This window comes from Takifugu rubripes, chromosome 1 (genome assembly GCF_901000725.2).
Source record: "Takifugu rubripes chromosome 1, fTakRub1.2, whole genome shotgun sequence".
Taxonomy (NCBI): Eukaryota; Metazoa; Chordata; class Actinopteri; order Tetraodontiformes; family Tetraodontidae; genus Takifugu; species Takifugu rubripes.
The window spans coordinates 6859312-6880649 of record NC_042285.1 but is presented as its reverse complement, the minus strand read 5'-3'; the positions used below and the strand labels follow the sequence as shown (position 1 = coordinate 6880649).

The following is a 21338-nucleotide window of genomic DNA, read 5'->3' as shown; positions in this document are numbered from 1 at the left end:
CTGAGAGGGGTTACATTTTTTGAAAAGAAACTCACAGGCCAGTCAACCCATGCTCATCAGCCTGAAACAGCTACCCCCCTGCCCCCACATCACTGGCATCCACCTGCAGCCCAAATGAACAGTCCATGCGAGGTGCTGCCTGGACAGATGTGAACATAAAACAGTTTTTACATTATGTTGTGTGCACAGAATACTTTTGAATTGCTGTAACTTTAGCATGCACCGGCAGCACCTGACCATGTCCCACTACCTTACCCAAGTAACAGTTGCCTTTGCAAACTCACACTTAGCCAGGATTACCATTAGATTGGCCTCCAGAAGACGATCGAGAACCAAAAGAGGTGATGAAGGCAAAAATTTCTCTAGCTCTCTCCAACAGTGGAACCAATACCCCTTAAGTAAATAAAATTTGGAAACAAACTTAGCTGAACCCACCTGATCAACAGTCTTCAATGTGAGGCAGGGGATAAGCATTCAGTCTAGTTATAGCATTTACCTTATGGTAAATACAAAATTTGGGGCTCTTATCTGCTTTATCCCCCAGTAAACAATGAGATGCCCAGCTTGAACTTGAGGGTTCAGCGAAGTTGTGCTCAAGCATATATTTGATGTCTTTTTTCATTGACTTCAGCTTACACTGGCGATGGGTGAAGCATCCAAGATGTCAATCTTGTGCTCTACCAGACTGAGTTGGAATATCATTAAACAAAGAAAGATATTCCTTGATCAGAGCAGACCTTTCAATACTGCGTTCCTTAGACAAGTGCCTATACAGAGGCTGCAGGTTATTCAAAGTCTTTTCAATCGGCCCCGCAACAGGCTATCATCAGGAGTAACCAACCCATCGTCCTCAGGTACAGACAATTGCTTTTCCATAGAATTCACCAACACCGGTCTGATAGTTTCTTATTGCAAACTCGTTGGTAATGTGCAAACCTCTGATCCCCGCGTGTAATATGGGTTCAGTAGGTTAACATGACAAAGTTTAGAATGTTTCCAAAGGTTTGGTGTCGACAGTAAATAGTTCTGCTCAGAAACCTGGAGCAAAACTGTGAAAGGACTGTGAAACTTAACCTGAAATGGTGAACTTATTATGGGCAGCAAGGCAAGCACCTGAACCACAGCCTTGTGGTCATAAAGGCGTTTTATCCTTGCCTGTGCCACAGCCAAATTTTCTTTAACTATCTCACCATTCACATAGAGATGATGCCAGAAACCTTTAACGTATTCTATCAATTTCTGAGGCAGTCCCCTCTCCTCTCCTCTCATACCTATTCTATCCTCTACCTGTCTTCCCCCCTCTCCTCTCTCTCTACCCAGCCGGCCATCAGCAGGAGGGTCCCCCTACATGAGCCTGGTCCTGCTCAAGGTTTCTTCCTGTTAAAGGGGAGTTTTTCCTTGCCACTGTTGCTTGTCTGGGGTTAGGCCCTGGGATTCTGGAAAGGGCCTTGAAACAATTTTGATTGTAAAAGACGCTATATAAATAAAGATTGATTGATTGATTGAGATTGACTAATTCTGTAGTCCCAGTTACTATCATATCAATATTAAGTGCTTTTGGATAGCGGGATCAAATACTTATTACCCTCAATGAAAAACAAATAAAATAAATTATTTATTTTCTGGATTTTCTTTTTGATATTCTGTCTTTCCATGTTAGAATACATCTACCATTAAAAGAATAGAATAATCATGTTTTATTAGTGGACAAACCAACAAAATCAGCAAGGGATCAAATACTTTTTACTCTCACTGTATATATATAAATTTTCCTCATATTCTGTACATTTTGCAAAGGAGCAATTGTTGTCTGGCTCAGCATGGCTGCAGAGAACGCATTATATGTTCAAAGGTCCAGTGCTCCTCATGCAAGGCATGGTGTTCCAGAGTAAAGCGATCTTGTTTGGTCCGGATCAGTTCCTTTACATGAGCGCATGATGAAAGAGCTGCAAAAGAAAGGCACCGTCATTATTTTCAAAGTCACATATAGTAGGGCATATACTGTATCTATCTCTATATCAAGAGAGAGAGCAAGGTAGGGGGAGAGAGAGTTAATTTTTCCTCACCTTTTCCCAGGTCATCTACCAAGCTTCTGACATAAAATCCTCCACCACACTCAACATCTGAAAGAGCAATATGAAACCAAAATCAAAATTTACAATGTAAATTCCATTCATTATACTACAAAGAAAAACAATGTAAAGTATTGAATGCTAACCAAGTGTGAAGTGTGGAGGTTTGAACTCCTTTAGATCTAAATTGTAGACAGTGACGGGGCGAGCTGGCTTGGCTTCTACCTTGTGACCTTTCTTTAGAAGGACAGACAGACGCTGGCCATGTGTCTTTAGAGCAGAGTATCTGAAATCGCAGAAAAGTACTCAGCCCCACATAAAAGTAAGACAGTTTATTGTGCTTTACTGAACATCCGTATTTAAAAAGCCATCAAACAACTGTTGAAACTGTGTGCATTTGAGAAAAATGTGAATAAAAAATATTGGCAAAAAAATATTTACCCAGGATTAATCGACTCTGTTCTGATCAGCATGCAGTGTTAAAGGCAGCACCTGTACTTCAGCAGTGTCATAAGCCCCAATGGCCCATCATCAAATCACACTGGAAGTTAAGGAACAAACTGTCTGGCCACTGAGTAGACAACATTACTTTTTCGTGGATTCAGCATGTATCTTCAAATTGGTAACATTGGCAAGATTTCAAGTTGATAAAATAAACTCTACGTTCCTTTATTTGTTTAGCTGTTTGCTGTTTTATGTTTTACAATAAGAAAATGTAATTTTGTAATATTGCATACATTAGATGACTAAATCTGACAATGAAAAAAATCAATAGAACCCAAAAAGTCAATTCTGTTGCAGTAACAATAATTTTAGCTGTTACTGTTTACTGGCTGAGTGATTTGTGATGGCTAGCTTAGCTGGCGATTGTTGTGTTAACTTCGGGAAATACATGAAAATGTGTTCTTAAATTTATTTTGGACATCTTGGTTGATAGGAGCTTCTCATTGGGGTTTCACAGTAACTATCAAGATACATAATTGTTCTGTGAGGTCTTAATACATGAACCTATTGAAGTATGGCATGAGGATTTACAAGGTGAAGCCCTCTGCTCTCCCTTCTCGCCAGTGCCTCCAGTTGCGTGAGTTCCATCCCGGCTGCATCAGACTATTTACGGGCATCTTTTTATATACGATCGCAGTCTAGGGTGTAAGCAGATGGATAAGTAAGTGATGTTATGCTGAAAAGCTATTCGGTGTAGAAAACAACAACGTTACACTAAAAATATATTACTGAGAAATGTAGTTAAACTACTAACTCTGCTAGTTGTATTGCAGCTATTGCCCAGTACTGGTGCTGAGCAGTGCCGTAGTACACACCCTTTTACAGCCTACGTCATCAAGAAGCAGCGTGAAATAAGCACAACTTATGTTCCATTTATTGGGTACTTAGTAATCTGCACACTAAAATTCACTCCTCCCTTTTTTCGATACAGCTTTAGCTTGAAAAGAGCTGGGGCAAATTCTTTATCCTGTCATCAAGGACCTTGTCACAAGAATACTAACCTCTCCAGTCACAATTTTATTGTTCACTGTGTTAAAAAGTGATAATAAATCATCTTTTCTTTGAGGAAATTTTGTTAGTTTTGTAAACTAGTTTTGTAAAAAAAAAACACCTATTTGCTAGTCTGCAGTTCAGGGAATATTTTTGATTTTTGACTCTTATTAATGTTGTAGCCCACAAAAATGATTTTATTTATCAGTATCAGCCATGTTTCAGTTGTATTACCTTGGCCCTACTGATGTGCAGGACATACCCCGTCTTGTAGTTTTTTTTAATAAACATTGTTCTTAGATTTTTTAATCACAAAATATTTTTTACACTTGCAGAGAACTTGGTCTCATTTCCCAATCTTTTTATAAATTTTCTGCTGTTACAATTAAACAGCACATTGATTTTGAAATTTTTTTTGCAAAGCACCACACACACTAAAGAATGTTGTCATCTAAATGACAATTTGCAAATGGCTTCTAGATTTTGGAGTTTTATGGATAGACCACTTTTCCTAATGTAACCCGGATCAGTTTTTGGGTTTGTTAAGAAAGTGCAATTCCGTGCTCTGCTAGAGGGTGGCACGTACACTGTAAGGGAGGGCACCAGCCTGCATTTTAGTCTTCCAGTGGAGACGTTGAGAACACACAATCCCACAAAAGACTGAGAACGGTCTCAGGTGAAAACAGTGTGAAAGTTGACTGGGAATAAGACACATCTGTCAGTTAGTTTTAGCTCTGATTGCTGTTGATTTTTTTGCCCAGAGCGGGTATTCGGGATCTGAAATTATTGTTCAGTGGTGAGCCAGGACAGAGTCAAGGTTGGACTGTGGAGGAATTGACAATGCGGTGTGGCCAGCTGCAGGATTCTTTTGCAGAAGACCCCTCCAAAAACTAAACCCCCCACCATCAAAACGCAAGGGAAAAAGAAGGAACTGGATCATTTCAAAACAGAATTCAAAACATGTGGTTACCCAGACTGGGCCTTCACAAAGTCCTCCAAAAAGCGAGACCCCATCCAAGAAGAGGATACAAACAATTTCCACAGTATTTCTATCTCCTACCCGTCTAGAATTTTGGAAAAATTCAGGAGAATCCTCCAAAAACATTCCACTGCATTTCAAAACTTCCAACACACTCAGACAAAAAATCAGTACACCCGAAGGTCCCATACTCCTCCATGTTGAGAGGCCGCTGGGGGATTGAAACTCTACTCTTTGGAAAAGCATTCTACACGTTGCTGTGAATTAGAGCAGGAAGCACTTCTCTCAACTTCCTTTCACGTCAATTAAGTTGTACCATTGTCTGATTGTAGAGACTTGCACTCTCCTAAAAGCAAACCTGTGCAGAGCATTTATACAAGAATTGGAATTGTCAGTAAGCAACTTTTAAGTGGACTGCTTGACATGCCATACTTGTAAAAATGACACAATATTGCTTCTCAATATTACTTTCTCTCTTAATTTCAACAGGCCTGAAATAACCAAAATCCAATAAAAGGGAGGGAGATCAAGAATGACTCTTTCTATAGCAGGGGTATCAAACTCATTTTAGCTCAGGGGCCACATAGAGCAAAATCTATTCCCAAGAGGGCCGGACCGGCAAAATCATGGTATATAACTTAAATAACAACAACTTCAGATTGTTTTCTTTGTTTAATACTGTCCAAAATATAAAACATTTCAAGTGATTTGAAAATTCTGAGGACAGAGAACATACAATGTCTCAGTGATTCACAGAACCAAAACAGTATCCCAAACCACAAAACTATATCAGGGTGACATTTCTCAGGCAGAAATGTAGATAAAAATGATAAAACTCTGTTGCCCAAAAAACTGCAAGAACCACAATCACAAATCAAGAATAGGTTAAATATACAAATAAAATAAATTAAAAACAACAGCCCATAAACATATAGACAAAAAGCTGTAGCCTGAGCTCAGTGTATCCAAAATAGTGCAAACATAACATCACTATTAATCATAAATCATTTCAATTTATTTGAAAGTTCTGGTGTCCATGCTTTCATCAATTGCAACTGAAAAAGCAATAAAAGCCTATAATTTCTTTTTTAACTGGCTGTCAAAATCCACTGAAAGATCAGAAATCCTGTCTGCGATGGTGTTTCTTGTCAGGCTGATATTTGCAAAAGCCTGTCGCTTTTCAGGGCACACGATCTCCACTGCCTTCACCATGCAGGTTTTTATGAATTCGCCCTCACTAAATGGTTTTGAAGCCACCGCAATTTCTTGAGCAATAAGGTAACTAGCTTTGACCACAGCATCACTGATGTCTCGGCTGTGAGTAAAAATGGACTTCTGTTTCTTCAGATGAGACAACAGTTCATCCACCTTCTCTTTTGTCCGCTGTCCTTGAAAGTTATATTTGTGGGCATGAAAACTCACATAGTGGCGATGAAGGTGTGAACACATGTGAACACAACAAACATACTGCTTTCCCATTCACTTCCATGAAAAAATAGGAGCATGACCATCTTTCTTGAAACACTCTGCACTCGGTGTCTACTTTTCTCTTTTTGACAGCAACATTTTGGGGCAGTGAGGGTGAAAAGCATAAAATGCTAAAAGTAGAAATCGTAATAAATCGCGCGGGCAAAACACAAAAGAGCTCATCCGATTGGCTCTTGTTTGACCTACTTGACCCCAGTATAAAGAGGTTGCTTGCTTAACATAATTGCTATTGCTCCATCCAATGGACACATTGCATCAACAACAGTTGATTGAAAAATTGCAGTTCATTTTTATACTTTACATAATCATCTCTCGGGCCAGATTAAACACTTTCGCGGGCCTGATTCGGCCCGCGGGCCGTACGTTTGACATCTCTGTTCTAGAGGTAAGCCAGCCATCTTCTGTTCACCTAACTTTCCTCTATGTCATTTGCAGAATGTACAGCTGAACAGATGTTTCTTGCTACTCCATTATCACTGGTAAACCATTATTTCCTCCACAATCTTGAAAGAATGTGATTTCTCCCACTATGGCCCATTTGTTCACACATGTGCTTCAATGTTAGACAGGATACTGATCCTTAGATAGATTAACTGGATGTTTGGTCTCTTCAGGCATGGCTGCCTTACTCAGTCTTTCTTCAATTCTACGCAAGCTATCTGCCAGAACAGGGTCCAGTTTGTAGATGGTGCTGTTAGTGTCCAAACTGTAAGATGGACACACTTCCTTTGCTTTCCACAGAAACTCAGCGCCATCAATCCACCTTCAGGTGTGGTCGACAGGATTATAAGCTGTACAAGATGCATTTTCCTCTGTGCAATATCAGTTTCTCAGACATTGCACCAAACAGAGGTACAGTTGTCCTATATTCCTCAGGCTTTTTCTTTATATTGCCCTCAGGACTCCGCAAGAAACAGAAAGTCCTCGTCATTCTGTGCCATATTTACTTGATTAAACATGGCTTGCACATCTGTTCATCAATCCTACAGGTACCAGCAGAAAATGTATGAGGACTCCTAACAATTAATTAGTGAATTAAGGGCCTTGCTGGAGTTAGTTGTTAAGAGACTTCCCTTTATACTCATCTCCACAGTCAACACAACACAAATAGATCTTTGAGGATGTACACTCCATGATGGAGAATGTACCAAACCTTTGCCTGTCTAAATGATTCTCGTGAATTTGATATCATCTCTGGTCATCTTCTCTCTTCTCGTTGTCTTCTGATCTCTTTACATTTAAGTCAAGATTGTACTGATTTTTCAGCAGCATTGTCTGGTTTTCTATGGAGTTTCTTTTAACAATAGCAGGGGGTAACTACTTAAATACTGCTCTTCATTGCATCCTTAATAACCCTAGCCTAATAGAGCCCTAATGCCATAGGTACCATTTTCATGACTATTAATGTCTACTCTCCCCCAAGGTTCCAGCAGTTTGGAGGTATTGATGTAACAGCTCCACGTCAGATTGAATGTGAGGAATGTGAACAGCATTTAGGTAAGTCCTCTTCTTTGATGAGAGGATCTATGCTCACAGGCATTCTCTCCTGTTTGTAAACCTCATGTAGACCGTAGAAACTTATTCAAGTGAAACTAGAAATCTCCAAACCTTATACCTCTAGCTATAAACTGATTACGTTGACCCCACTGCCTGTAAGCTGATTTGGGCTTTCATTCTTATCAGGCCATAAGGTTCACAGAACAAAAGTTCTGAACAAAATGCGAGTATACTTCTTGGCTCTAGCATACTTCCTGGCTGTAAAAATGCACAGGTTTGTATAACTTTATCACCTTTGTTAGACTTCATGTGTGAGTTTTTGTACATTCTACATTGAGGGGCTAAAAATGCATTTCACAAGCAAACACAGTATATTTTGATCTTCTTCCTAACTTGAAGGGGCTATTTGAGGTTTTTAAGGTTAAACATAGAATTTGTGTTACATTAAGATTACTCACAGTGGAGGAACCTGCATGATGTCACCTGTGAAACCTTTCATTTTCTCCTCAAAGTCGAACCTAGTTATGTGTTCTGTAGGGGCAAATCACAGATAAATAATTTTAATTTGATTTAAACACCAAATCAAAATTTTCATGAAGGCTGCACAATATCCAGAAAATTTGCGATATGCGATAACACATTGAAATAATGTGACATAATTTGCAATATTTATACAAATTTTGAAGTTTAGTTAAAGTGTATTTATGTTTCAGGTTTGAATAATGAATGAACACCGAGAAAAAAAAAGAGATTATTTACATTGTAACAAGCCAGTTTTTGGGGGGAAAAGTGCATCCTTCTTAAGCAACAAATCTGACAAAGAAATATCATGTTTAATGGCTTTTCTCTGCCATTAAGTATTAGGTGGTATACGATAAAGGCATTTATGCACAGGAATGTGCCAAATTAGAATTATAAATATACATTGGGGAAAAAAGACCTACATGTATGCCACATTATAGGCTAATAATGTTTTGAATTAATAGGGTAATAAAAGTTGAATGTAAACTATATTTAACATTACAACAAGTGAAGGGAAACAAACATATTTTGTTCAAGCTAGGCCGAAACTATAGGGATAAAATTGAGGAGTCCCCCCTCTGAAACTGATCATTAAATGGCACAGAACCCACCTGTATTCAAATGCGTATTTCAACCACACAGCCAATATAGAAATGTGCTGCGCAGATTTATCAGCCATTTCTAACCCACACGTATTTAAATGCAGAATTATACCACGTTTCAAAGACGGATATTGTGTTTGGGCTTCTTAAAACTGGCACACTTTAAAATATAGTTGTGTGAATCTTGTGACATTATGTTGAATGATGTAGGAGAAACAAGTTAAAGCCAAAGCTTTTCTCAGTTTTTATTATTATCGCAATGACAATAAAGTTTCGATATATTGTGCAGCCCTAATTTTCACTAATATTCAAGCTCTCTCCCCAGCAATTTCAGAACTGAAGAAGCCTTCTGGATAGAAGGCGAAACGTCTTCAAGAGAAGAAACCCAGTCCAGTTGACATAGAAAACTACCTTGGACACTAATATTTACCAAACTCTTTCTGAAGGATCACAGTTCCAGTAGCATCAAGAGTATCCGTTGCTTTCCCAAGTTCCCCCACAGCCACATATTTCTGGAAACAGAAAAAAGATACACTTCTTTGTCACAAAAATAAAAAGGAATTATGTATTTACTACATATAATACTGCACAGAGACCCTTTAAAATGCTGTAATTTCTATTTTATGTTGATAGATTACTATCGAGTTCAATGTCTTGCTACTACATTGTAATTTCCCAAATAGGAATCAATAAAGTACATCCATCCATCTTTCCACAAAAAGACCAAAAACAGCCAATTTTCATGGGAATGGTGGTGATGTGGATGAAAAGTGCAGCAAAGTCAAGCTTGATTGTATTTCATTGTTGGTAGTCTAGCTATTGTAATCTCTAAAAAGTTACAGATTTCATTTTTTCCCCCACTCTGTTAAGGTAAAGGTGTGGGTAGTTTGAGTACAATGGCATGGGGAGGTGGTTGCTGAGGGTTTTGCTGCACCACCTTTCAGCAAGAGATAGCACTGTTTGTCACACTACCTGTACCAAATTTAAGATTTTCTTTTTAACTTTTACATTTGTTTATAGCTTGCACCAGTAAAAAAAAACAAAACACATACATTAATGTTAACAGATTATATATGTCATAATACAATATTAACTTGCATCTCTTGAGGCTAGGTGAGGTAAGGTGGTTGACAACAAAGTATGTTAAGTGAAGTACCCATGTGCCCATTAACATGCAAATGAAATAAATAAAATGTATTTTTGAACCACACAAAGTACCCTGTACTGAAAATATGGAAATAGAATCTTTGACTAAAAAAAAAAAAAAAAAATCTCTTTCCTCACCCAGGAAGATACAAAAGGAAACAGTCTGGCCTTTCTGGACTGCGCAGTCAAGATCACTGAGGACAGAAATCTCACCATCGAAGTCTACAGAAAACCTACACATACCGACCAGTACCTTCAGTTTGACTCTCACCACCCACTGGAACACAAGTTGGGAGTGATCAGAACTCTCCAACACCGGACCAGAGAAATACCCACCACATCCCAAGGCAGAAAGAAGGAACAGGACCACATTAAGACAGCTCTCAAAACATGCGGCTACCCAGACTGGGCCTTCACCAAAACCTCAAGAAAGCGAGACCCCAGCAAAGGAGAGGAGGAGAGAAACAAACGCTGCAGTGTTTCGATCCCCTACCTGTCCGGAGTCTCTGAGATGTTTAGGAGGATCCTCCAGAAACACGACATACCGGTTCAGTTCAAACCCAGCAACACTCTCAGACAGAGGTTAGTACACCCAAAGGACAAGACACCAAGACCCAAACAAAGTAATGTTGTTTATGCTATACAGTGCCAGGAGAAATGCAAGGAACTGTACATTGGGGAAACCAAACAACCTCTCCACAGAAGAAAGGCACAACACAGACGCGCCACCTCTTCGGGTCAGGATTCAGCAGTCCACTTACACTTAAAGGAGAGTGGGCACTCCTTCGAGGAGAGCCAAGTATGGATACTGGCCAGAGAAGACCGCTGGTTTGAAAGGGGTGTCAAGGAAGCTATCCATGTCAAATTGGAAAAACCATCCTTAAACAGAGGTGCTGGCCTGAGGCACTTCCTATCACCCACATACAATGCAGTCCTTCACTCCTTCCAACAGCAAAACTAACATTCACACCATTCCAGGAGACCCAGTGACTCACCACCATGTGATCCAGCAGACAAAGGGGAGACACTTCAACAGAAACTAGGTGAACGACCCAACCAACAACCCTGCTAACGACTCTCAGGTGACCACCCAGATCATAAGCATTCAGATGGTCCACAGGGGCTATATATTTTCAAGCTATCTCCCCAGCGATTTCAGAACTGAAGAAGCCTTCTGGATAGAAGACGAAACGTCTTCAAGAGAAGAAACCCAGTCCAGTTGACATAGAAAACTACCTTGGATACAATGACCTGGATGATTGAGAATCTACACAGATACCTCCTTCCTTCCTTCACACTCGGGTCCTCTACCAGAGGCCTGGGATTCTGAGGGTTCTGCGCAGGATCTTAGCTGTTCCTAGGACTGCGCTCTTTTGGACCGAGATCTCTGATGTGGTTCCTGGTATCTGTTGGAGCCATCTACTCGGGTTGAGTGTTACTGCCCCTAGTGTCCCAATCACTACGGGGACCACTGTTGCCTTCATGCCCCACATTCTCTCCATCTCCTCCTTCAGCCCTTGGTACTGCTCCAGCTTCTCGTGTTCGTTCTTCCTGATGTTGCTATCATTTGGGATTGCTACATCTATCACCACCACAGTCTTCTGATGTTTATCCACCAGCACTATGTCAGGCTGGTTGGATACCACCATCTTGTCAGCCTGGATCTGGACGTCCCACAGGATCTTGGCCTACTTGTTCTCCAGCACTTTCAGGGGTGTCTCCCACCTGGACCCTGGGACCCCCAGTCCATACTCAGTGCAGATGTTCCTGTAAATTATGCCAGCCATCTGGTTATGCCGCTCCATGTATGCCTTGCCTGCTAGCATCTTGCACCCTGCTGCGATGTGCTGGACTGTCTCAGGGGCATCTCCACACAGTCTGCACCTAGGGTCTTGTCTGGTATAGTAGACCCTGGCCTCTATTGCTCTGGTGCTCAGGGCCTGTTCTTGTGCAGCCATGAGTAGTGCCTCTGTGCTGTCTTTCAGTCCAGCCTTTGTCAGCCACTGGTATATTTTCTCGATATCAGCCACTTCCACAATTTGTCGGTGGTACATTCCATGCATGGGCTAGTCCTTCCATGATAGCCCCTCAGGTTCCTCCTCCTTGGTGGGCTTTTGTTGCTTAAGGAATTCACTCAGCAGTTTGTCAGTGGGGGCCATCTTCTTGATGTACTCTCAGAGGCTTGTGGTTTCCTCCCGGACACTTACTAGTCCTCGGCCCCCTTCCTTTCGCTTTTTGTACAGCCTCAGAACACTGGACTTAGGGTGAAATCCTAATCCCAGGTGAGGAGCTTCCTTGTCTTGATGTCAGTGGCTTGTATCTCTTCCAGTGGCCAGGGTATTATGCCAGCAGGGTATCTGATTACTGGCAGGTTGTTTGGAACTGGTACCCATAGCCACTCTTGGTGATGATCTGGCTGAGGGGGTTTAGGCCTATGCAGAACAGCAGGGGGGACAGGGCATCTCCTTGATATATGCCACATCTGATGCTCACCCGCACAATTGGCTTCGAGTTGGCCTCCAGATTCGTGTTCCACAGCTTCATGGAGTTGTGGATGAACTCTCTTAGTGCCCTGTTGATGTTGTACAGCTTTAGGCACTCCAGTATCCATGTGTGCGGCATTGAGTCATAGGCTTTCTTGTAATCAATCCAGGCAGTGCACAGGTTGGTGTGCTGCGTCCTACAGTCCTGGGCAATTGCCCTGTCGACCAGTTGCTGGTGTTTGGCACCTCTGGTGTTGTACCCTATGCCTTTCTGTGCTCTGCTCATGTATTGATCCATGTGCCTGCTGATCTTAGCCACTATGATGCCTGATAGGAACTTCCATGTGGTGCTGAGGCAGATTATGGGCCGGTAGTTGGATGGTATTGTGCCTTTCTGGGGGTCCTTCATTATGAGGATTGTCCAGCCTTGGGTTAGCCACTCTAGGTGGTCCCCTGATGGTAGCAGCTGGTTCATTTGTGCTGCCAAGCGTTCATGGAGTGCAGCTTCTTAAGCCATTAGGCGTGGATCTTATCGGGCCCTGGTGCTGTCCAGCTCTTCATTTTGGATACTCTTGTTTGGATGTCTGCTAAGGTGATGACTACTGGGTCTTGTTCTGGGATTTGGCTGTGCTCAGTCTGCAGGTCTTGCAGCCATTGGGCAGTAGTGTTGTGTGTTGCCTCTGTCTCCCAGATACTCTTCCAGTATTGTTCAGTCTCAGCCCTCTGTTGTCATCTTGTTGCCCTGCCATTGAGAGTAGACCTTTGCAGGGTTGGTGGAGAACACCATTTATTCTCCTTTCCTCTACTTCTCTTGTGTACCTCTTTGGTCGGGTAGCCAGGGCTGTGAGCCTTTACTTAGCAGTCTCCAGTGCCACAGGTATGGACAGTTTGTTATACTTCTTGGGCTGCTCTGTCCTTGGATTCATGGCTCTACTCAGCTCTGTTAGGAGGCTGACTTCTCTCCGTGTCACCATGATTTTTGTCTCCAGCCTTCTCCTCCATGGGGCCATTTGCTCCTTATGGCTATTCATGCTCTTCATCTTATAGCCAAGCATCTGTAGGATTACTATTGCCGCTGCATACATCAGCTGATTGGTCTCAGTGATGGTAGTGGTAGGGATGGTTGACAGTGCCGTATTCATGTCCTCCAGTAGAGATTGGTCTGGTACTTTGTCTGTTAGCCTTGGCAGAGAGGTAGTTGAGTTCCCCCAGGACTTCATGATTCTCTCTCTCAGGTCAGCTGCCCTTGTCACGAGTCCGTCTGTCATTGGGGCTTTGTACCCTATCTTGATTTCATCACCCCCATACTGACCTGGCGTCCTGGCTCCTTGACTATATATATGGTAATTCTCGTTGCTCCCCAGCTCAGTGCCTGTATATTGGAGTTTACCCCGGTGGATGAGAGGGTAGCCTCCCTTCGCCTTCGGGTGGGGTGGGGGGGGTGGATGCTGACTGTTGTTTGTGTCTATGGCCCAAACAGCAGTTCAGCGTATCCACCCTTTTTGGAGTCCTTAGAGGGAATGCTGGAGAGTGCTCCTTCTAGGGGCTCCCTCTTCCTCCTGGACTGACTTCAATGCTCACGTTGGCAGCGACAAACACCTTGTTCAGGCATAAAGGCCTCCACATGTGCACTTAGGCTGCAGATTGATGATCGACTTTGTGGTAATGTCATCGGATTTGCGGCCGCATGTTCTGGACACCCGGGTGAAGAGAGGGGCAGAGCTGTCAACTGATTACCACCTGGTGGTGAGTTGGCTCCGATAGTAGGGAAGGATGCTGGACAGATCCGGCAGACCCAAACGTATTGTTAGGGTCGTCTGGGAACGCCTGGCAGAGTCACCTGTCAGAAGGAGCTTCAACTCACACCTCCAGGAGAGCTTTGACCATGTCCCGGGGAAGGCGGGGGACATTGAGTCCGAGTGGACCATGTTCCGTGCCTCCATTGTTGAGGCGGCTGACCGGTGCTGTGGTGGTTGGTGCCCGTCGTGGCGGCAATGCCCGAACCCGCTGGTGGACACCAGTGGTGAGGGATGCCGTCAGGCTGAAGGAGGAGTCGTATCAGGCCTTACTGGCCTGTGGGACTCCTGAGGCAGCCGGTACGGCAGGCCAAAAGGAGTGCAGCTATGGCGGTTACTGAGGCAAAGACCCGGGCATGGGAAGAGTTCGGTGAGGCTATGGAGAACGACTTCCGGACGGCTTCGAAAAGGTTCTAGACAACCATACGGCATCTGAGGAAGGGGAGGCAGTGCACTGTCAACACTGTCTATAGTGGGGATGGTGTGTTGCTGACCTCAACTCGGGATGTTGTGGATCGGTGGAAGGAATACTTCGAGGACCTCCTCAATCCCACCAACGCGCCTTCCAGTGAGGAAGCAGGGCCTGGGGACCTGGGGATAGGCTCTCATATCTCTGGGGCTGAAGTTGCCGAGGTAGTCAAAAAACTCCTTGGTGGCAAGACCCGCCTGGAGTTCCTTAAGGCTCTGGATGTTGTAGGGCTGTCGTGGTTGACTCGACTCTGCAACAGCACGTAGACATCAGGGGCGGTGCCGCTGGATTGGGGTGGTCGTCCCTCTTTTTAAGAAAGGGGACCGGAGGGTGTGTTCCAACTATAGGGGCATCGCACTCCTCAGCCTCCCTGGTGAGGTCTATTCCGGGGGAACTGGAGAGGAGGATCTGCCGGATAGTTGAACCTCAGATTCAGGAGGAGCAATGTGGTTTGTCCTGGGTATGGAACAGGGGACCAGCTCTACACCCTCAGCAGGGTCTTCGAGGGTGCATGGGAGTTTGCCCAACCAGTCCACATGTGTTTTGTGGACTTGGAGAAGGCATTCGACCGTGTCCCTCGGGGGGTCCTGTGGGGGGGTCCTCCGAGAGTATGGGGTGTCGGGCCCCTTGATACGGGCCGTCTGCTCCCTGTACGATCGGCGTCAGAGTATGGTCCGCATTGCTGATAGTAAGTCGAACTTTTTTCCAGTGAGCGTTGGTCTCCGCCAGGGCTGCCCTTTGTCACCAATTCTGTTCATAACTTTTATGGACACATATACATATACACACACACACACACACACACACACATAAATAATTAATAAATCTCTTTCTCGCCCTCCTGGGCGGTGCCTCCTTCCTTCAGACTCGGGTCCTCTACCAGAGGCCTGGGAGTCTGAGGGTTCTGCGCAGGATTTTAGCTGTTCCTAGGACTGCGCTCTTCTGGACAGAGATCTCTGGTGTGGTTCCTGGTATCTGTTGGAGCCATCTACTCAGGTTGGGTGTTACTGCCCCACATATATATATATATATATATATACACTGTGTGTGTGTGTGTGTATATATACATACAAGCTGAGCACAGCCAACTCCCAGAACAAGACCCAGTAGTCATCACCTTAGCAGACATCCAAACAAGAGTATCCAAAATGAAGAGCTGGACAGCACCAGGGCCCGATAAGATCCACGCCTACTGGCTTAAGAAGCTGACTGCACTCCATGAACGTCTGGCAGCACAAATGAACCAGCTGCTAACATCAGGGGACCACCCAGAGTGGCTAACCCAAGGCCGGACAGTCCTCATAATGAAGGACCCCCAGAAGGGCACAATACCGTCCAACTACCGGCCCATAACCTGCCTCAGCACCACATGAAAGCTCCTATCAGGCATCATAGCGGCTAAGATCAGCAGGCACATGGATCAATACATGAGCAGGGCACAGAAAGGCATAGGGAACAACACCAGAGGTGCCAAACACCAGCTACTGGTCGACAGGGCAATCGCCCAGGACTGTAGGATGCGGCACACCAACCTGTGCACTGCCTGGATTGATTACAAGAAAGCCTATGACTCAATGCCGCACACATGGATACTAGAGTGCCTAAAACTGTATAACATCAACAGGACACTAAGAGAGTTCATCCACAACTCCATGAAGCTGTGGAACACGACTCTGGAGGCTCAACTCAAAGCCAATTGCGCAGGTGAGCATCAGATGTGGCATATATCAAGGAGATGCTGTCCCCCCTGCTGTTCTGCATAGGCCTAAACCCCCTCAGCCAGATCATCACCAAGAGTGGCTATGGGTACCAGTTCCGAAGTGGAACAACCGTCAGCCACCTCTACATGGACGACATCAAGCTGTATGCCAAGAATGAGCGTGACATCGACTCCCTGATTCACCTCACTAGGATCTATAGCAAAGACATCGGGATGTCATTCGGACTAGACAAATGTGGGCGGATGATATCTAGAAGGGGAAAGGTGATCACAACTGACGGGGTTGAACTACCTGAAGGGAACATCACAGATGTGCAGGACAGTTACAAATACCTGGGGATCCCACAGGCAAATGGTAACCATGAGGAGGCAGCTAGGAGGTCAGCCACAGCCAAATACCTGCAGAGGTTAAGACAGGTCCTGAAAAGTCAGCTGAATGGTAAGCACAAGATCCAGGCCATAAACACCTACGCCCTGCCAGTAATCAGATACCCTGCTGGCATAATACCCTGGCCACTGGAAGAGATACAAGCCACTGACATCAAGACAAGGAAGCTCCTCACCATGCACGGAGGGTTTCACCCTAAGTCCAGTGTCCTGAGGCTGTACACAAAGCGAAAGGAAGGGGGCCGAGGACTAGTAAGTGTCCAAACTACTGTCCAGGAGGAAACAACAAGCCTCCAAGAATACATCAAGAAGATGGCCCCCACTGACCCACTGCTGAGTGAATGCCTCAGGCAACAAAAGCCCACCAAGGAGGAGGAACCTGAGGGGCTATCATGGAAGGACAAGCCCATGCATGGAATGTACCACCGACAAATTGATGAAGTGGCTGATATCGAGAAAACATACCAGTGGCTGACAAAGGCCGGGCTGAAAGACAGCACAGAGGCACTAATCATGGCTGCACAAGAACAGGCCCTGAGCACCAGAGCAATAGAGGCCAGGGTCTACCATACAAGACCCCAGGTGCAGACTGTGTGGAGATGCCCCTGAGACAGTCCAGCACATCACAGCAGGGTGCAAGATGCTGGCAGGCAAGGCATACTTGGAACGGCATAACCAGGTGGCTGGCATAGTGTACAGGAACATCTGCACTGAGTATGGGCTGGAGGTCCCAGGGTCCAGGTGGGAGACACCCCCGAAAGTGGTGGAGAATGAGCAGGCCAAGATCCTGTGGGACTTCCAGATCCAGACTGACAAGATGGTGGTGGCCAACCAGCCTGACATAGTGGTGGTGGATAAACACCGGAAGACAGTGGTGGTGATAGATGTAGCAATCCCGAGTGATGGCAACATAAGGAAGAAGGAACATGAGAAGCTGGAGAAGTACCAAGGGCTGAAGGAGGAGATGGAGAGAATGTGGGGGATGAAGGCAACAGTTGTCCCAGTGGTGATCGGGACACTAGGGGCAGTAACACCCAACCTGAGTAGATGGCTCCAACAGATACCAGGAACCACATCAGAGATCTCTGTCCAGAAGAGCACAGTCCTAGGAACAGCTAAGACCCTGCGCAGAACCCTCAGACTCCCAGGCCTCTGGTAGAGGACCCGAGTCTGAAGGAAGGAGGCACCGCCCAGGAGGGCGAGGAAGAGATTTTTTTTTTTGGTCCAAATAAAATCTAAAAGGTATTTAAAAAATAAATAAATCAACTCACCTTTGAACCCTCTAACATTGTTGAGAGCATTTTAGTACCATACCCGACACCAACAACTAAGAGGGGCAAAAAAAAGGTGACAATGTTCATGTTAATTAAAAAATACTTCCTGTAGAATAATATGTTCTGTAAGTCTTTGATTGGTAAAAATGAACTCTTCAAATAGAATTTGGACATTCATATTATGGCACTTCAATTAGCTTACACGTTACCACAAACGTCAAATGTATTTAATAAAGTCAGAGAAATGTAAACAAACAGCATATTAATAAAACAATGTAGTTGTAAAGACATAAATGATGATCCCAATTTGCCTTTGTAACCAACGATTCGTCGAACACATAAATAGCGACCTATACAAGTCATCGTCAGAAAGGATTTCAGATTTTGAGCGGTAGCATCAATGAAGAAAAGTATGTTCAGCTTACCGAGCACCCCACTGGCAGCGCTGTCCAGCGTCCCCCCGTGACCCATCTTGATCTCTTGTTTCTTTCTTTTTCGCGGATTTAAGTTTTGAACACCAGCTTCTGAAAATATTAAACATAAAATTTCATCTAATGGCATTAACAAAATACAAAATAGATTTAGGCTTGGTTACTGAGTGTTACCATTTAGCAATGCTGTTTTGAGACTGTTTAACACATCGGCAGACGTCGGTCCTGGTTTTTTATATATCGCAAACAGTCCATTCAAAGATTGTAGCTTAGAGAGAGAACTAGTTCCCGAAGTGGAACTAACGTTTGCCATTGTAAAAGCTTCCAACGATTTAAAATGTCTTCTTCTACAGTATGCTACTCACTAAACGAGTTCTTGTATTCCGCCACCTGCTGGGTCAATAACTCGAAGCCCCGATTGAACCAGCTATCTCACCTTAAGGTGCGCATCAAGTGAAATAAAGAAAACGAATATGAAATAAACAGTGGAGCGAGAGAGAGTATCTAATATGGAAGGAAATACGTATTTTATTGAGATTGATTACAAAGTAACATTGTTCATTACCTCTACCCGGGAGGGTACGTGAGAGTCGGCAGTTGTCATATTATTCCTATTGATGATCAAAATGAAATATTGGTTTTATTTACATGGTACGGCAATTTGGCCTTGGTGTACCATTTACTAAAGTAATTGTGCAAGTATATAAACAATTCGGTCTCTTCTAGGAACAACTACGTGGAATCCGGCAGGGGTGCTCTTGTTCTCCTTTATTATTTATTTTAGTTGCAGAGATGTTATTTTTTGATGCTATTTTTAGAACAATAACCCAGACATTGAGCCCTTATCCAAAATAAATGATTTTTCTAAACATCAGGATTACACTTACATTTTTAAAAAATAATTTTAATACCTGAGCATCAACCAAGTGACTTATGTGGAATCCCAGGGGAAAACAAGGTGAAATATTTAGGAGTGGTCTTAACAAAAATTTATACCAGCAAGGACCACGGAAACTGTCGAATGAACCTTGACCTCGTTCGGGGTGCAATCTCAGCCTGAAAGGGGCTACGCGGTAGCGTTTTTCTCAGACGCGGAAGTCAAGTGATTTTGCTTCATGTCCCACCGAGAATGAAAGAAGGCTCCCCCAGTTCTCTTAATAGGTCCGTGGTCACGACCGGATTTGCAGAGAAAGAGTATGAACGAGCTGCACAGGAAGCAATATAAAATGTTTCTGTTTCTTGAAAGGATGTTGAATAATATTTTACTATTAGAGATTTAACTCCGCCTTCCTCTTGGAGACGTCACTTCCTACTATCGACAGATGTCGAACCTACCTTCTAGATACGCAATGAAATAAAAAACTTTTTTTCAGATATTATGCTATTATTTTGTAACGTTTCTTTATCATTTAATTACATCCGTCACTGTGATGCCCTACGAAAAATGGAGGAATTATAACGATTAATGACATTTATAACAATTTCTGAGGGACTCGTTTCTTTTGTTCGTTTTCAACGGATACGATGTACCAATACACACGTAAATACTGGAAAACATCATATAGATTTTCTTTCCCCACTCACGAATTAGCTAAATTGAAATTCTTCAAAAATGACCACTGTCATTATTTCAAATCATAGAAATACATGTAAAATAAAAATGTCCTGGGGTGATCTCAGGTTGTTTATTATATTTTCTAAGTAACGTTTAAATAAATAAAACATTTAAAATTAACTGTAATTTATTTATAATTTATTATGACTACGACTTTATGTCATGTGACCAAAGGAGGGAAGTGCTCTATGAGTATGTGGCAGCATTAGTTCATGCGCTGCCGATCACCTTAATTGTTCGGGCAGTTGCAGCTGTGGCGTTCCCCAGGAGACTGTGCTGCGCTGGCTGCTCTTGTTGTCGAGCTTTTGGGTGCCACGCCACAGTTTACTTGGTCCTCCTCATTTGATTGCTGTGCGGTCGGGCTGTGCTATCCCATGCGCACCTGGGTCTGCTGTCATCAGAGCTGGGGAGCCGTGGGTGTCTTTGGTTCGTCGGCTGTTTGGCCCTGCTAGCGGGAACGCTGTGGTGGCTCGGTGTGCGTCTCCATTTTAGAGATTTCTTTCCCTTACCTGACGGTACGTAGCGGCTGCTTTTAGCCTCACCATATGGGAAATTGTCAGCATGTGGCAGGACGAGGAACGACTCGGACAGAGCAGGTGGTTTAGACGTCTTTATTCTGCAACCAGCAGACCAACTCTGAATGGCGCGTTGAACAGTGCATCCAATCAAGGGCTAACCACGCCCATCACCCCATGCATCACCTGGGTGTGAAATACACCCAAATGTGTCCGCCACACAGCCCCCCCCCCCCCCCACACACACACACACACCCAGAAGGGAGAAGAACAGCAGAAAGAGGGAAAGGAAAAATAACAATTTTACATTTCAGTCCCTGACAGGGAGTTTAATCAGCCTGCCATAACGGCTGCGGCGCCCCTCTTCCGGGAACGCAGATGAGTCGCAGGCAGGAGAAACAAAGTCCACAGCAGGCTGTAAATTAGAACAAAGATCATCAGACGGGACATTCTGGACCTTGGGAGGACGGCCCCGACGGGGGACCTGAGCCGGCAACACATCCTGCCCAACCAGCAAATGCGCCGGCTTCAGCCTATCCAACGTGGCCCGCTCCGACCGACCACCCATATCGAGCACGAAACTCTTCGCCCCCGTCTCGAGCACCCGGAATGGGCCGTCGTACGGAGGGCGAAGGGGTGACCGGTGGGCGTCATGTCGTACAAAAACAAAACGAGTCCGTCGGTACAAACGACCGCGGGAAACAGTGGAGCACAGGGGATGGAACCAGAGCAGGCCCAGCCGAAAAGTAACTTCCGGCAGGAAAGTTACAAGGAGGCGCACTCTCTGGCAGAAATTCCCCTGGAACACGAAGCGGTTGTCCCAAGACCAATTCCGCAGGCGAAGCATC

General features: G+C 44.2%; 1 protein-coding gene across 4 annotated transcripts; it reads right to left on the bottom strand.

Moving 5' to 3' along the window:
- Positions 1-1673: 1673 nt before the first annotated feature.
- On the bottom strand, positions 1674-20490 carry trub1 (TruB pseudouridine (psi) synthase family member 1). Of its 4 annotated transcripts, none has more exons than XM_029838947.1 (8): positions 20204-20490; positions 18355-18453; positions 17927-17982; positions 9085-9166; positions 7989-8061; positions 2219-2358; positions 2067-2123; positions 1674-1946 (listed from the first exon to the last, which is right to left on the bottom strand). In XM_029838947.1, the coding sequence occupies exons 2-8, from the start codon at positions 18398-18400 to the stop codon at positions 1816-1818; spliced, it is 585 nt and encodes a 194-aa protein (XP_029694807.1). In that variant the 5' UTR covers positions 18401-18453; positions 20204-20490; the 3' UTR covers positions 1674-1815. The 4 variants fall into 4 exon arrangements, with proteins under 4 accessions (XP_029694807.1, XP_029694802.1, XP_029694796.1 ...); XM_029838942.1 differs by lacking the exon at positions 20204-20490 and adding an exon at positions 19272-19478; XM_029838936.1 differs by lacking the exon at positions 20204-20490 and adding an exon at positions 18535-19238.
- Between the last annotated feature and the right edge of the window lie 848 nt (positions 20491-21338).

What these genes read in the sequence shown, in the direction of transcription:
- trub1 (XM_029838936.1), bottom strand. Translation starts at nt 18,673, where the DNA reads ATGGCAAACGTTAGTTCCACTTCGGGAACTAGTTCTCTCTCTAAGCTA. An exon ending in ATCATGCAGGTTCCTCCACT is followed by an intron (nt 2,359 to 7,988) that starts GTGAGTAATCTT and finishes CTGCGATTTCAG; the next exon opens with ATACTCTGCTCTAAAGACAC. An exon ending in ACCTCCACACTTCACACTTG is followed by an intron (nt 2,124 to 2,218) that starts GTTAGCATTCAA and finishes TTGCTCTTTCAG; the next exon opens with ATGTTGAGTGTGGTGGAGGA.